The sequence below is a fragment of the Macaca thibetana genome, chromosome 8 (assembly GCF_024542745.1).
Source record: "Macaca thibetana thibetana isolate TM-01 chromosome 8, ASM2454274v1, whole genome shotgun sequence".
Classification (NCBI taxonomy): Eukaryota; Metazoa; Chordata; class Mammalia; order Primates; family Cercopithecidae; genus Macaca; species Macaca thibetana.
This window is the reverse complement of record NC_065585.1, coordinates 41,055,315-41,073,363: the sequence shown is the minus strand read 5'-3', so window position 1 is coordinate 41,073,363 and position 18,049 is coordinate 41,055,315. Positions and strand designations below refer to the sequence as shown.

General features: G+C 33.3%; 1 protein-coding gene across 50 annotated transcripts in view; it reads left to right on the top strand.

Moving 5' to 3' along the window:
* The window catches only part of RIMS2 (regulating synaptic membrane exocytosis 2), a 752,308-nt gene that overhangs the window by 573,124 nt on the left and 161,135 nt on the right, over nucleotides 1-18,049 (top strand). For 14 of the 50 annotated variants that reach the window (XM_050800643.1, XM_050800641.1, XM_050800634.1 and 11 more), the window contains 2 exons: nucleotides 11,364-11,536; nucleotides 12,379-12,630. The exons of 22 other annotated variants lie outside the window; for them this stretch is intronic. In XM_050800643.1, coding sequence (XP_050656600.1) covers nucleotides 11,364-11,536; nucleotides 12,379-12,630 — 425 coding nt within the window. The remainder of the gene's footprint in view (nucleotides 1-11,363; nucleotides 11,537-12,378; nucleotides 12,631-18,049) is intronic. 14 more of the 50 variants (XM_050800646.1, XM_050800644.1, XM_050800655.1 and 11 more) reach the window with 1 other exon arrangement.

Below are 18,049 nucleotides of genomic sequence, written 5' to 3'. Positions count from 1 at the left end.
AAATAGGCTGTGCTGAGTGATGTAATTTTTAAAAATACACATACAAAGGAAGAATAGCAAAAGAAATATTCATTTGGCTGGGAGAAATCTGGGAATAGAATAGAATAGAACACATGAAGTCAAGGACTTGTCAGGCTCAGGAGAGAACTTAAACAAAGTTATGGCGTTACATGAGCACAAGCCATGTTTAAGAAACAGCTAATAGTTCTTCAGTGTGGAAATATACAACAAATGGGGAGGATATGTATTAGGAGAAAAGAATGGAAAAGTTGACTGGGACAAGACTGTGGAGAACTTTGAATCTCTCAGTTAAAAATATAGAATGTTCTACTACATTTTAAATTTTATGGTTATATTCTTCTAAATTTTTTTTATATTATTTTAAATACCCATATTATTTTAATGCCTATATCTTATATGTTAATATCTATATATCCGTATTATTTTAATATTTTAATATCTATGTTACTTAATGTTCTATATTATTTTTCTGTATCTTATACAACCCATACAGAATTATGGGTTTGGAAGATTTTTGAGGAAGTTGCTGATATGAACAAATTTGTGCTTTTAGGAGGTAACTCTAATGATATACTTAAGAAGCATTTGAAAAGAACATTACAGACAAGGAGTCCCATTAGGAGGTTATTGTAGTAGTCCAAGCAAGAGGTAATTGTTAGTCTTTGTTCCTTCTTTGTCTGTTGGCTCCATCCCAAAAGGTCTTTCTGTAAGCCCAGTTGATGCTTCTCTGTCTTCTCACATAGGGAACAAGAGTAGTGGGCCTCTTCAGATTTCCAACAGAATGTAATTATATTTGCCCTATCTCTGAATTTGATAGATCAGAGCAATTCTCAGGCCCCTTCAGGTTTTTTAACATTATGTAGTTATTCAGGCTATTATTTAGCCTTGATTCTTTTCAACACAAATACTTTGAGTTACGCTATTACTTTCTAAAGTACTAATAATTGAAAGGGAACCTTATTTCCTATCTCCAGCTCATATATTTTTGTTGTGTTTCTGCCTCCTTCAGATTCCCAGGGCATTGGTCCTACTGCTATGTTCTCATGTCTTATTTCTGTTGCAACTTTTGGGATGCTAGCTTGCCACGTGATATCTGTAATATCTATACCCTATATCCCAATCATTTAGATATTCTTTAAACATTCATAAAAATCATATAATCCATATAATGTTTAAAGAGGGTCACAAAGGGCCAAGTGCCAGGAATTTTTATGGCTAGTGACAGTTTCTTTATGACTTTTCTTAATTCTAGCTAGATCTTATGGGTTTCTGATTTGAGGGCTTGGAGAAGCATTTAGTCATAATAATAACATAAGGGCTTTCAACTGGGTGCCTTGGTTTAGATTAGCAGCAGGCATTTTGTTCTACTCTCTGGGGCTTGGATAGACATGAAATTGTATGTATGTGTCAGAATATTATTAATATATCTAAGGGTCTGAGAAAAACAGACTTTGAGAATACTTGTTGACTGAGGCAGATATTTCAGATGACATGAGTTTGAGCTATTACTGAATAATAAAGGGTTTACGAATAAATCTAAGACTAAAGCTATTGAAAAAAATATTTATTTTATGTGGTTACATCTATATCAATACACAGCTAAGTGTTAATGTTATATTACATATTATCTGTAAAAGGTTAAAAATCTTAATCTTAAAAAGGTTAAAAATCTGTTTTATCAGATGTGAAAAAGAAAACTATATATAAGATATTTGAAAGTTGTTTGTAAACCATAAAAAGTAATTAAATTTTAATTATTATTAGTGTTATGGTGATAGATTGTTATAGTCCTCAGTTTAACTTTCCTTAGTATCAAGTATAAACATAATTATAAAAACTAACTGACCGGTTGTGGTGGCTCGTGCCTATAATCCCAGCACTTTGGGAGGTCGAAGTGAGTGGATCCCTTGAGGTCAGGAGTTCAAGACCAGCTTGGCCAACATGGTGAAACCTCGTCTCTACTAAAAATACAAAAACTAGCCGGATGTGGTGGCGGGCACCTGTAATCCCAGCTACTCGGGAGGCTGAGGCAGGAGAATCGCTTGAACCCGGGAGGCAGAGGTTGCAGTGAGTTGAGATCACGCCACTGCACTCCAGCTAACTGAGCAAGACTCTGTCTCAAAAAAAAAAAAAAGACTCTGTCTCAAAAAAAAAAAAAAAAAAAAAAAAAAAAAAAAAAAAACCTAACTCAAGTAGAACGGTTTCAGGAATGAATAAACCTGAATTTCCAAGGCAGGTTTGGTATTATCCTACTCTAAGTAAATAAACCAATCTAGTGTGAAAGGACAATGCCCTTTTGGTTTTTGTTTGTTTTTTGTGAGACATGCAATTAGGAACCTATTTATAAAGTATTCATAGCCATTTTCATGTTTTTTTCAAGTCAAGGTAAAATTTTTGAGCTTATGGATTAATGATGGTGTATATTTAGTATCATAATCTACAGCTTCTTTTATTTCATCATGGACTATGCCTAATTAATTATCATGGTAAATATTTACTATGTGTCAAGACCTGTGATCTCATTTAAAATTCATATTGGTCCTATTAAGAAGGTATTGTCTCCACAATGTGAATCTAGAAGCAGACTTAAAGAAGAGACTTGCCTAAGATTGTGTAGCTCCTAGTAAGTGGAAGAGCAATTACACACTCATATCTTTCAGCTCTTAATCCCTTGTTCATTATGGTATACTGCCTCTTATCAAAATTAGATGACTATTATGGTTTTCATCAATATTGTTGCTTAGGGAATATGTTTATACTATGAGGTCAGAAATTTTTTTCTGATACAGACCAGGAAGAGTTTGCATTCAGGAAAGTGTATCAGTCATGTTTGCACTCAGCTGTTTATAACAAAACACCTGACAAAATTATATGAATAAACAAGGAATTTTACTTCACACAAGAAATCCAAACAGCCTAGGGCTGGTACTGTTACTTAAGACCCAAGCACTCTGTCCCCATCATCACAGAATGCCTGCTGTAGCTGTAGGCTTGGGTTTGAACTCCAGTAAAAAAGGAAAAAAAAAGTGAAAGACATATGGTCATACCAGCTATGTTAGCTCACTGTAATCAGAAACACAGTAGCTCTCCCTAAACTCCTCCCCTAGATTACTGCTTATATTTCGGAGATCACACTCATAAAAAATGATCACCTTACATACAAGGTAGAAAATGAAGTTGTTTTGTTTTGTTGTTATTAAAATCAGTGTGAATTCTTTTAATAAAGACCAAAGTGGGAGAGGGAATATTGAGTAGGCATTCAGCAGCAACTGCCACAAATAAATAGGTATTAAGTATGCTAGTTACCAAAAGGAAAGACCAAGGACCCATTCATAACCCCTGATAGCTAAATATTTAGATAATATTTGTTTCCATTACATGACTAAATAATATTTCTTGACTGATTAGAATGGAGGATACTGGGGAAGGAGGAAGCAAAGATAATTCACAACTTTTCTAGGTTTTAGTTGGATATGGAACCTATTGTGCAGGCAACATAAGAGGTACAGGGAGAGCTGGTTTAGGGTGAAAGAATAAATTTGGTTTGGGCTATATTGAATTTGTTGTGCTAACAAAAGAATGTACAGGAGATGTCTTGTCAGCATCTGGAAATACAGGTCTGAAGCTTGGGAGAGGTGAGAATAAGGATTTTATTAGTCATTACTTGGTAATAAAAATGGGTAGATGATGGATTATATCATCCTGGGGTAATATATTATAGTTAAAAGAAGGCTAAAGATGGGAACTTTGCGAAAATGTGATTTAAAATCAGGTTAGGGAAAACAAAGCTGGGAAAGGAGATTAAAAAGTAACACTCAGGGACATAGACTAGAAACCCTGAGTGGCATTATCTCAGAAGTCATTATGGGAAATTTTCAAGAAGAGAGGGGAAAGAAAAAGACTAAAAAGATACCACTGACTGGTAAATTAGGATGTTATTGGGGAATTTTGTTCGGTGGGTTGTTTTTGTTTTTGTTTAGTTTTTTTTTGAGAAGAGTTTTAGTACATGATAGAATGGCTTAAGAGTTGTTGATTCTCTTGAAGAACATGATAAATTCATTTGTTAAGGGCAAAAGCATAAGCTTTGCAGCTACCTGAGATCTCTAAACCTGGGGTTTCATTGCAGCACTGGCATTTCTATCTCTGAAAACTGAGAAATCGATAGAAGTAAATTAAGATTGTTTCTCAAGGAGAAGCTGATTACTAATAGACATTGAGTTCCCACAAAGCCAAGCCTTAGGGAAAGTCATAATTGACTACTGGCAGTAATTCTTCCTCTGTAAATTCTCCAGGAAAAATTATTCACCTCATAAATTTCCTTCACATCAAGCAACAGCTGGTTCGTTTGTAAGTCTTGGCATACATGCTAATGGCTACCCTTTCTTTGACTGCAGCTTTTTACTTTAAGCTGTTCTTGCTATTTCATGTTTCAAAGACTTCTCTGGATGAGTCTGTTTCTAGATCTCTAGAATGGAGAAAATGCCTTCTTCACAGATCCAATGTGAACTTTAAACGAGATCATAGGTCTTGATACATAGTAAATATTTATTGTCCCTTACTCATTCTCTCCTCAGGAGTCTTAGTGAGCCCTGTAAACAAAGCCTGTATTCCTAAACCCCACAACCAGTGGTGTGCCCAACTGTCTGTTCAGTGACCACTTGGTAACTTGAAATCTGCCATAATGGGAGTATTTATATCATGGAAATCAGAAAACTCCATAAATTGGAATTTTTTTCCCCAGAAAGCTAGTTGTTAAACATTTACTGTTTAACAGCACTGCCTATACCCACCACAGAGAATGAAATAATTAGGTGACTAAGCCCTATACAGCTATCAATGTAGTATCTTGTGCACTGATTTGGTACTTCATAATGGAATAATGCTTCAGTATATAGCCCAGATAAAGCAAATCATTCCATTCATTCATTTGGATCATTAAACGTTCATTGAGTTCCTTCTAAATGCCAGGCCCAGATGTAGATAATAAGATTACTGAAATCAACAAAAGTCATTATCCTCTGGGAGTTTATAATCTAGTGGGGTGGGTAGATTACAAATAGATGGATAAATAGCTAGATAGATGATTGATACGTGGATGGATGGATAGACAAGGGAGAAGTACACATAATACCACATGATAAAACTATATATATAATATATAGTTTTAATAATAAAGGCATGAGTAAAGTAGTTGAGGATTATATAGATATAATAAAGGCATGAGTAAAGTAGTTGAGGAACATTCGAGGCAGTTATTAATTCTCTTCGAAGGAGTTAAGGAAGACTTCGCAGAGGAGGTGACATCTTAAACTGTGCCTCAGAGGATGACTAGACCTATTTAATGGAGAGGGTATTGAGTGTGGCTCATCCTACCTAACTGTACTTCCTTCTGACTCCAGCTATCACAAAGGCCACCTCATAAGGTTTGGGAGAATTAAATAAAATAATCCACATATATTACTTACAACAGTATGTTTCACAGGGTATACAAATAATAATTGTAGCTATTTTAATTACTATACCAAACTGAAGAGGCCATCAGTCCTGAAGACCAACAAGGGAGAAAATTCAGTGCCTCAGTCTCCAGTGAAAATTTTATATACTTGACTCCTTTCCAGACTGAGGCATGCTGTTCATTAGGCTCAGCTTTACTGCAGACTCCTTCCTTTTGAGCTCTGCAGCTATCAGAAATCTTTCAAGCTGGGATTTCATTTGCAGAATTTTGTTTACAAGACTAAATCTTAAAAGTCCTCCAATGTCTTTGGCATTTTCTCTCTGCCTTCTCCTCCCAATTTTAGACCATTATCACACAATACCTTCTTTAGAAGTTATAGCTGAACAAAATTATCTCTGACAAATACATTTTTTATACAATTCAGCATTCAGATCAGGCACTGATAAGAGCCTTGGGTAGGACAGAGAAAAACATCATCTTGAAGTAGCTCGTCAAAGAAAAAGTACCTGCAATTGTGTTACTATCAAAGAGCAACAGCTGTTTTCTTTCTATTATTATATGAAATAAAAACAAGATGACAAAAATGCACATGGTTATTTAATGACTGCAGTGCCAGAATTCCCTCTGCCCTCTTCTTTCCTCTACCTCCCCTAGACTGATATCAAGAGCCCTGCCCAGAACTTCAGCCTAACTTTTATCTTCCAAAGATTATGTTTGCCTGTTTTCTTCCCCACCCGTGCCCCCCTGGTCTTTTGATTAGCTCAGTATTTCCTTCTTGAGTATGATATTCAGGTATCCAGGTACTTCTTGATAGCATAAGACTTGTTTTTCTTCAAAATTGGGCTTCTATATTATCCAGTATTTTGCTATAATTAAATTTTTGATTATTGTCTTTGAGACAAGTGATATTTAAGGACATTCATAATCCTGCCTCCATCTTTGTCTGAAGATCAAACAACCAGAGTTCTTGAGGTGCTTTAGCAAAATCAGAGTTAGAAATGGCCTAAGAACTTCAAATGACTACTGGAGAAAATGAAACTGATTTTAGAAATTGTAATTTATTTTTTAAGTATATCATTCTAACACTTTAATAATAGCCTTCTTTTCAATAGAGCTCTGTAGGTACACTGTTACTCTCCACTGATGTTAGATATATAGGAAGAACATTAACTTTTCCAAGCCACTTAGGAACTCTTTAGAGTCTGGAACATCCTGAAGAACAATCATTTCCTGTAAATTTTTCTAGTTCATGATCTTCTTAATAGTAATGTACAAAACATTAAAATGTTGTCCGGAAAAACTTCTTTACTCTCTTCCAAGATTTTAATGATCTTTAATCGGAGCACAGTTTTCAGCTAAGATCATGTTATTGTTCTTTGTTTTTGTTCCATTAAAGAGAATGATTAACAGGCCATTCATTGTTCATCCATCAGCTATATTGTAATACATGCTAATTATTTAAAACATTATGTATTGTATAGTGCCAAAACAACACCAACCATTTCCTAAATAAATAAATTTACTTACTCACATTCATAGCTCATTACCTTGGTATAATAACAATTCAGCTGCTTTTCTCTCGTTGAAGTATAGAACTTTTGTTTATCATATTTTAGGAAAAGTAAAACTACATTTATCCATTTTAAGTGTTGACTCTATTATTAAGTCGTTTAGTACTTAGATTTTTGGGGGTGGGAGTTGAGTTGTATATGTGAATAAGTTAAATTCTAAATATGTTCAAAATGTATTCTTCTGAAATTTTATTTATTAAAAATATTTTTCATATTCTTTCTCACTGGCCAGATTTCTCATTTTTAAAAGCTTATGTCTATTTGTAATGGAAACCTGAGCTAATCCCAATGGTAAACATGCTCAGTGGCTTAGAAGTCAACAGAGAAATACATTTGATGAAAGCCTTGAGTAGATAGCAGAATCATCATTAATCACCATTAAACTAGAGCCTTTAGCTAATTTCTATTCTTTCTTTATATAAACTATTCCATTCAGTGTCCTTCTATTTAATGACCTTCTGCTTTAGGCATTGGAAATAAGCTTTTGCTATTTGCTAAGCATACTATTATGTATTTTGAATATATATTTTGAATATATTTTCTCAAAAGTTCTTAAACTGGAGTGTATTCTTATCTTCCTAGTAAGAAGGCTAAAACTCATAGTTTAAATTAAATTAAGTTAAATCTTTGACTCTTAGGTGCTAAGAGACACACAAAGGTGAGGAAGATACTGTGCTGGCCTTCAGGAGTTTGTAGTCTAATGGGGGTTTGAAAATTAAACATGAACATGTTTATATACACATGCACACATCTATGTATGTATATATAGATAGATATAGATATAGGGCTAGATATAGATATAGAGATAGATATAGAGATAGATAGATAGATATAGAGATAGATAGATAGATAGATAGATACATAGATACATAGACAGACACAGCCCTATGACAAGAGGTCATGTGTGATGAATTACACACACTGTCTCTTGTCGTAGGGCTGTGTGTGAATAAAAGGCATAAAACCTTTACACTATTATAATGCTGTGAAAAAAGGCATAAAACTACAATATGGGGAATCTTACCTTTCCTTAAATTTTGCATATCTAAAATTTTAGCTCAGCAAACTGGATGATCTGAGAAGTCTCGGATAAAGATATGCACAGTGCACACCATGCTAACCTGTCTTTTAAAAGCTAAACAAATTAAAGCCTGTATGCAGCTATGAATCATAGCAACAAGACTAGACATCGTGACAGACCTAAAAAGACAAAGCCTAGAGTAGACAAAATCAGAATCCTAACTACTGAAATTGAAAAGCCAAATAAGTAGTTAGGTTTCAGATATGAAAGAAAAGCAAATTGGACAAAAACCAATCAGGAAAGCATGGGATACATGAGTACCTAGTGGCTTTGGATGTCAGGATAAGGTTCTAAGACAAATATTAAAAATAAGACATGTTCTATGTCGGCCAAGAAGTGTCATATATTTCCTGCTGAGATAAATATATTCTTCATCCTGCAGTTGGGAATCAGTATTTCCCTATTAGGTGATGGGATATGGATGAACCTGGCCAAATGGGGAAGGCGAAGCCTGAGGACATACTAGGAGTCAGTAGTAAAGTTGGGTTTAAAATTTTAATTTTGTTTTATAAACATATTTTCTGAAGCAGATCTCTTGGATATATGTAAAAATAATTATGTTTTTGTAGCTTAGAATAGTCTTAATATATTTATTAAATATTTCTACCTAATATTCTTTAGCTAAAGATAGTCCTGAAATTTACATAAGTCAGTATTTGGCTACTATTTAATCATCATTGTCATCATTATCATTGTCATCATTTGTCATCACTTGTTATGTGTCAGATATTGTGCTAAGTACTTGACACACATTGTCTTGCTTAATCCTTGCAGCAAGCCTTAGAGATAGGCACAATTATTATCCATATTTTAACAGATGAAAAACTGAGACTCATAGAAGCAGTTGATCCAAGATCACAAACCTAATAATCTATGTAGCCAGAATTCAAATGATTCCGTCCCATTCCAGAGCATTGGCTCTTAATGATTACATTATTGCCCTTACTACTGCCAGAGTTAAAACTTACAGTTTTCCATTTGAATTTAGATGATATAATAATCCCATGAGCAAAAACAAATAAGAAATATATTACCAAAACTGCTTTCATATTCAATAATAAATTACTTTAAAAGAAAGAATAGCAGCTGTTTTTCTTTTTTATTATAAATTATAAGAATCAGAGAAAAGTCCCCCATATGCAGTATAGTATCTATTGAACAATTTTATAGCTTTGAAAAATTTCTTAAAACTTTGATTTTCGTATGAATAAATGCCCAAAAAAATATAAGTAAAATGAAATCTTTCCACATATACCTTACCTTGAGATCACATTTACTTTCAATACGTTTTGTGAAAATATATATAGATATGTCATTTATTGTATTATATAGTATACAATATATTATTATATAGTGTACATATTGTATATATTATATAGACAGATATAACATGGATAATGTTGATACCATTCATTTAAATGCTATTCTAGGCAATGGCTTTCATCATTGTCATTTAAGGCAAAATGGTATTTTAAAATGACTTTATTTGAAAAATAATATTATGATCTAAATTGTCTTTGAATAAATGCACTGTATATTAATAATGTTTCTTTTAAAATTAAACCCTCTGGCTCTATTTAAATAGATATTTCCTGGGAAAAAGCAGCAATTTTTAGAAGAATTTAATTGTATGCTTTTTGATAATTGAGAGTTTATCTAACAAGATAGAAAATTAAAGTGGACTAAGAAAGGCTAATTCTCACCTAATTTGAATATATGTTGCTAGATTAATGGATTTAACTAAAATTTTATGGAGCCTTAGAAATAATTTCTTTACGTTTGAAGAAGAGTCAGCTTTTAAAATGGATAGCTAGATACTGAGAGGTTTTGGAAAAAAAAATATCAACAGATAACTTATATCGAATTTACTGTTTATGCTCTGTTGCCACTCAATTTATCTTGGTCAAAATGTTTATATCTATCTAATACTTGCAATGAATTGTCATTCGTGGGGGATTGTTTATTAGGTAATTATTCTCTAAGACATAGCAAGTGGTTGATATAAAATAATCATCTTTCTAAGGCTTTATGGAATTTGCTAATATCTGTGATTAGAAAATTCTCCTTTGCAAAATTAACTAGTTAAGAGTGTTTCAACATTAAGTTTGAAGCACATCTAAACAAATCAAAATCAATTAGTAGATAATCTCTTAACCCAATAATAGTCATATTTGATGTTTATAGTAAGAATACTGTTGTATCACCAAGTTGTAATAATACCGTAATACTACAGGCTACATTTACTTACATTATGCCAGATACCACATATGTCTTAGTTCTAGGCCTTGCAAAAAAAAAGATATTATTATCCATTTTTTTATAAGAAGCCTTTTACAGATTAAATGATTTGCTCAGATTTAGTCAACTAGTGAGAGTTTTTCTTACTTCAGGTTTCCAGACTCCAAAGTCTATCCTTTTTACATCTCAACAAGACGACTCTTAGCAAATGATTTTTTTGTTGTCAGAATAAAGTTAAATTTTGTCCATTAGTTTTTACATTAAATGTATTTTATGAGACTAGGTCATTAACGTAAAGCATTTACGATGGTTTTTAATTTACCAGAATATTTGAACACCCAAGAATACCCTGCAACCCTGGCTGTGCCAGTTAACTATCTGATTATTTCAATTCCAGGAAGTTTGAACTATTGTAAATAATAATGACTTTTTCTAGTATTTCTAGGATTCATCAAAATCCAGCAGCCACTTTGAAATTAAACTTTCTCTTTTCTCTTGGCTTTTCTAAAAAAGTTAATGGTTGAATAATTAGGTTTTATATTATCTCTAGGTTTTCAGTGAAGCATAATGGATTAATTGATGGCTACTAGAATTGGTTTCTATAAGTGATAATGGCAGCTTTATTATACTTGGGATTTTTAAAAAAAATTTATTAAAAAATAAAAAAATTATACTTCCTAATATTAAGCCAAATGCTCATTTCCCAGATCTTACCTAAATGTTCTTTCCTGAGGCCAGCGCTGTTTTGAAACTATTTTAATGGCCTTCATTGGGGTGTGGTAAAAACATTCTAATTACTTTGCTGAAAACAAAGGTTTCATATAAATTGAATTTTTCTTTTAGGATAATTGCCATTCACTTTTGTTTTATATGCAACTGAGTGGGATTTTGCAGTTTCCTCTGTGGACAATGAAAGTGCTGAAATAGGAGAAAGCTAATAATTGCTTTGTGTGGTAATACTGACAACTTCTGCGTATTTGTCAATCTGTGTTAACAGTATCGATCAGGATGGGATCCTCATAGAGGGGCAGATAATGTTTCTACTAAATCTTCGGACAGTGATGTAAGTGATATATCTGCGGTTTCAAGGACTAGTAGTGCTTCTCGTTTCAGCAGCACAAGCTACATGTCTGTCCAATCAGAACGCCCAAGAGGAAACAAGAAAATCAGGTGAGTAAGGGGATTTCAACAACAAACTTCTCCAAATATGTTTTAGAAGGTCTTTGTGTTTCTTGGATGAACGTAAAATTATATATTTCTAAAAGGTTAATATCTATTTTAAAGCGAGGGGAGCTCAATTTCAGTACATACTACTTTTTAATATATTTTAACACACATTTCGGACTTCTTGCATCGAAAAAAAATGTTATGGAACTGTGGATAATTTTGCTTACTAGATCACTGGAAATAATACCTTTTTTCATGTTTGTAATTTAAAAATTAAGACCTTTTATTACATCTTTACTGAAATAAAAGTGATGGCTGAGACTTGAATTTTTCACGTTCCAAGGAACATGAAAATAATATATTTTGTTATTAGAAAACATAAGAATAATACTTTTTCAGTAGTATGCTTTCCCATCCACTTGAATTTTTTATGTATGCATAGAAAAAGTACTCATCTTCTCAAGAAAATTTATGCATGTAGTATATAAGTTAGTATAATTTGCATTTCTTACTTGTCCTATAGATTTTATAGATGCCTAAGCTAAATTTTGTTTTACTCTTATTGGATTAAAAAATGTATAATAGGGAGATCACAGCTTTTACCTTTTTTCATGTAATTTTGTAAAAGGAAAATGATTTTAAAACTATTACAATTAAGTGCTATTTATACAGTGCTTCTCTGGTATACACTGAAGTAAGTTTTCAACATTTAAAAGATATAATTTTTACTTATGTTTTGATAGTTTTATTACCTTTCTGTTTAATTTCATAAGTGTTTTTTCTTGACTTTCTTTCTTTTTGTGTGTGTTTATTTGCATGCCTTCAATTTGTGTTGCTTTCAAAAGACCAAAGGGAATAGAAGAGGGAGGGAAAGAAGGGGATAAGCATGAAGAGATAGTTCATGAGAAGGAAGAGGTAAAGGAAGAAAGAATTAATGAGAATGAGAAAGGGAAAGAGATTGCCAAAACGTGTAATAAGGAGAAAAACAGAGAATCAGGAGACGAGGAAAAAACACAAGATATACCTGAGCAAGGGAAAGAAAAAGAACAGTGGAATAAAGAGGATTTGCAAAGGAGATTCTCACAAGATGATGCCAGGTAAAATATGTTATTTGTAGGCATTTCCCATTAGTAATGTAGTCTTTTTTACTATTCTTAAAAATTATTTTGCCATTTACATTTGCTTTGTTTTCTTGTGTTTTATCTATTTAGCTTCTAATAATACTAATTAATATGTTGATAAACTATTATCAAATAGATTGATTTGTTAAACAGTCTTGAATTTGTATCCACTAGCTCTGAGAGTCTGATTTATTTGGTTCCCAAGTTCGTTATGAGTAGCTGAATCAAATGTAAATTTCCCTGTCTCTTTTAACATGAATTACTGTGGATCTTCTTTATCTGTAAGGTCTAATAAAGATCATTGAAAAGAGAAACTTGAAAATTCTTTACCAATATTGAAAACTGCTTCAGACAAAAATAAGGCAAAGTTCTTTAAAATGAACTTCTGAAGTGGCTGAAAAAAATTGAACTTACTTTACAAGAAATATTATGTCCTAGAAACAAACTTCAAAAATGAATGAGAAAACAGGTAGCAAACAGTAGACTTTATTCTGGCTCTGGTTCCCTTGCTGCTTCTTAGTTTTCTGGTAGGTTCTAGTGCAGTTTCAGTCCTGCAGAAGATTACAAAGCAGGAGCAATGTTTTTTAATACTCTGAAAAGAAAGAATAGATACCTTAGGGTTTATTAGAAGGCAAACATGGGTTGTGCTTTTCTTAAACTCGTGCCATTAGATAAATTTCTGCAGAGGGAACTTTGAACAGGGAGAAAGGCAGGGAAAAAATACAGGCAGCATGGCATAAAAACAACTGTATTTTAATTTTCATAGCACAAGCCAGTAAGTAAGTATGAAGCTATCTTTACAGTATTATATGTATTACATACAGTCAACTTAGCACAAGTGTGCAGTAAGACTTTATCCTTCTGCTTGAGGATATGAGGTTGTTCTAATTACATTTATATGAGACTGAAAATTGTAAATTATGTACATTTTGGAGGGATTGAATTTTCTAGTAGTCCAGAATTTGATTTTGTGTTAGTACAAAGCCTGCTCAATAAAAGCACACCTTATTTATAAGCAAGATTTTGCCTTATTATATCTAAGCCCAATCTAAAATTGTGCTTTTCTCACTTTTCTCACAGTGAGATAGATAATTGGGATAGATCTCTACCCATTGAGTATACAATTCAGTGATTTAGCCAGTGTCCCTTCACTTGTTATCTTAGATATATTTAACTGTATTTGTGCTCTATGACAGTTTCTCTATAACAGGCATTAAACATACAAATGAATCTTAAGGCATATTTTATTATTTGAGTCTAAATTAGTAATTTCAAATCTGTCTTTGGTATTCATCTAACTTTTGATAATTACATTGGTTTACTAATAAAGATGACCATTTTTCTGATTTGTTGGGCATAGGATTATTTCATCACTAATTCACAGAGAAAAGCTTTCCAAGGTGTCCTTGGAAAGATACATAGAGTTTCCTTTCTTCCAAGAGCAAAGAAAAGAATGAGTCTCTAATGTGTTTTCTACATACTGTATAGATGAGAACACATGAGTCCATTGGTATTTGCCCGGAGCCCAGATCCCACACTGCCATACCTGGCTTGCTGGGCAGAGATTCAGAGACGACTATAACCTTAAGTTTCTGGTTTTTAAATAGTACTTACGTCATTATTTCTTCAAAGAAAGAGCACATTATTTTCCAAGGAAAAGGGAAAGATGGTATATTCTAGAAATGCAGTTCATCAAAGCACTACACTTAGCTTAAGTAACTGTGTAATACTTCTGGAACTGTAAACTAGAGGAGACCAGGTTGATCTCTGTAGGGAACATATATCCTGGAACATGGCAAGAAGTATCAACGGCAGTTGTTTATAAGGAAATATTGGGGCCAGGTGCAGTGGCTCACGCCTGTAATCCCAGCACTTTGGGAGACTGAGGTGGGAGGATCACGAGGCCAGGAGATCAAGGCCATCCTGGCCAACATGGTGAAACCCCGTCTCTACTAAAAATACAAAAATTAGCTGGGCATGGTGGTGTGTGCCCATATTCCCAGCTACTCGGGAGGCTGAGGCGGGAGAATCGCTTGAACCCAGGAGGTGGAGGTTGCAGTGAGCCGAGATCATGCCACTGCAGTCCAGCCTGGTGACAGAGCGAGACTCCATCCCCAAAAGAGAAAAAGAAAAAGAAAATGTTGGTAGCACTCATTAATCATTTCAACATAGGCTTTTGAATTTGCTTTTACTTCTTAGAATAAATCTCAGTCTTTATTGTGAGGGAAAATATGTCTGAGTATGCCAAGCATCATTTTGTTTTGGTAGTTGATAAACACAATCATAGATTGTTTAAATATTAATAACAGCTTATGTTCTTATACAACATTATTGTAAATAATCTTATTCTATAATACAGGCTGAATAGTCCATATCTGAAATGCTTGGGACGAGACGTGTTTCCGAGTTTGGATTTTTTTCAGATTTTGAAATTTTTGCATATATATAACGAGATATATTGAGGATAGGACCCACGTGTAAACACTAAATTCATTTATGTTTTATAAACACCTTATACACATAGCCTGAAGGTAATTTTATCCAGTATTTTTAATACTTTTGTGCATGAAACAAAATTTGTCTGCATTGAATGATCAGAAGCAAGCAAAGACATCTGTCTCAGTCACTTGTGTGGACAGTCTGTGGTTGTTTGGCATCATCGCCATTTCTGACTCTGAATTTCTGTGGTCTCAACCAATAGTCACTTTTTTGCACTTAACACATAAATACTTAACAGTAAAAAAATATGACAAACTATTAATGCAGTGAAAGGGTATTGTGTTCAGGGAGCTAAGCAGCATAGTAGCATCACCAGAACACCTATATCAGCTGTTAAGCAATAGCAAAAAAAAAAAAAAAAAAAAAAAAAGGCAGGCTTTCAGTCTCTCCTTACAATGTCATGTTTTCATTTAAAGGTTACTGTGCATTGTGGCACTCAGAAAGTTTTGGATTTTGGAGCAGTTAGGATTTCAGATTTTCAAATTAGGGAATGCTCAACCTATATATGATTGACTTTTTTTATATTTTATTTGAAATCTAAATTGTATTAAGGGTGGTCCAAAAGTAATTGCAGCTTTTGCCATTACGTTTAATGGCCATTACTTTTAATGCCATTAATTTTAATGGCAGAAGCCACAATTACTTTTGCACCAACCTAATATGAAGAAAAAAACTTACCTCAAAGTTTAATATTTATAGCAATGCTAGTACTTACAATTAACACAGTAACTAAACAGAATCCATTGTAATTACTATTTTCATTAATTAAATCTAATTGTATGATACAGATCTTACTGCATGATTATGTTCATTTTATAGTAAGTCACATTATAGTAAGTCTACTGAATGTAAAAGGAGAAATGAATAGCAAAGAGTAAGTTCAAAAACAGTTTGTTAAGTGTTTGAATATAATATTTTTCCTGTTGAGTAATGAGTAATATATTTATACTTAGCTATATTTACACATACATCAAAAAGAAAAATTTAAAAAGTTTAATGAAATTAAACATGTTAAAATTTCTAAGCCTGAGAGTGATGCAGTTTCTTAGCCATGTGTGGATGGATGTTTGAGGATAGTTCCATATCCGAAGTGTCATCAGGATGGCCTTAACAAATTCATAAGAATATTTGATGAAATATTCAGAGAGAGGCAATCTTAAGTAATTTGCAATGGAAGATAGGAAAAAAAAAATACTGAAAAGCATAGTATTGTCAAAATCAACAATGTTGGTAACTTTGTGTTCAAACTAAAAATCAAGAAATTATTTCTCTATATTCTTATGGTTCTCAGGCATATCTATAAATGCTATGGAATTATCATTACTCTTTTTTAAGAGAATTGCTCTTTTTAAGCTAGAGAATTTTTTAAGGAAAAATTTGTCATCAGTTCAAATTTTCATGAATACCCGATTGTAAGAGACTTAAGCCATTTCAATTATCTAGCAAAAGATCTCATAATCTTTAGAAGGGCAAGCAGAACAATTGTTAATGAAACATTTATTCAAAATCATTGCTGCTAACATATTCTAGATCAGAGTTAGTGTGAAAACAGATTACATAACCATGTGATACAACTTTATATATACAGCCTATTTATGCCTATATTATAGAATTTTAAAGGGGAAGCAGAGGTCTCTTGAAAATAGTTGTGATTAGGACTCTAAAATATGAAGATTGTCATCCTGACTGCCGTGTACACCTATCCATTTTGTCTGTCTAGGCTTTTTAGCTTGTTAAACAGAAGAATGGATTTTTCAATGATTCACGCACTTTTCCATAGCTTAGATGATAGTAAGCAGCAAACAGGAAAGTGAGCATTGCCTTTTATACTGATGATTTGCCTTTATTATCATAAATTCAAGAGGTAATTGGTTCTTTGACCACTGGTACAACAAACAGCTGAACATAAGTTTCTACTATTTGGTAGATGTTTCCAGACAGTATTTAATATTCCATTCCAATATTCCATCAAGCTTAGTTGTTGTTTTTGTTTTTGTTTTAATTTTCTGGAAGTGTGTTTCAGTGCCAACTCATCCCAGAGGGTATGATGGGCTATGCTTCTCCACCAAGTATTAGGTGTGGCTTGTACTTTCTTTTTTGTTGTTGTTTTCTTCTTTATCACTAAGGCTATCTTCTGTTTATCACCAATGAAAATCTTATAAGCCCTAATAACTTCTACTCTGTTTTATGATTGTGCTTAATACTCAACTGGGAACTTTTTAAAAGTACTTGAACATCACTGCTAAAGTTATGGTTCTGCATTTTTAAAACACCACAGGTGATTATGATGCCAGTAGAGTGTAGGTGCTATTCCTCCTCTCTTTTTGGTTGCTTGTATTTCCTAATGAAATTTCAGTTCAACTTGTCAATTCAGGGGGAAAATTTCTGGGATTTTGATAGAGATTGTGTTCCGTTAGGTCAATTTTAGGATTGTTGCCATTTTAAGAATATTAAGTCTTCTAATCCATGAGCACAAAATGTTGTTCCATTTATTTTTTCTTTATTTTTCTGCCCCATATGATCTGCAGAAAGCATTTATTTTTTCTTTACTTTCTCATTTTTTTCTCTTATTTTGAGACAGCATCTCACTGTGTCGCCCAGGCTGGAGTACAGTGGTGCAATCATGGCTCACCGCACCCTCTATCTCCCCAGGCTCAGGTTATCCTCCCACATCAGCCTCCTGAATAGTTGTAACTACAGGGGCGCGCCACCACATCCAGCTAATTTTTTTAAAAAATTCTGTAGAGACGGGGTTTGGCCATGTTGTCTGGGCTGGTTTCGAACCCCTGGGCTCAAGCAATCCTCCCTCCTCAGCCTCCCAAAGGGCTGGGATTATGGGTGTAAGCCACCATACCCAGCTTCTTTACTTTCTTGCAATGATGTTTTGTAGTTTTCA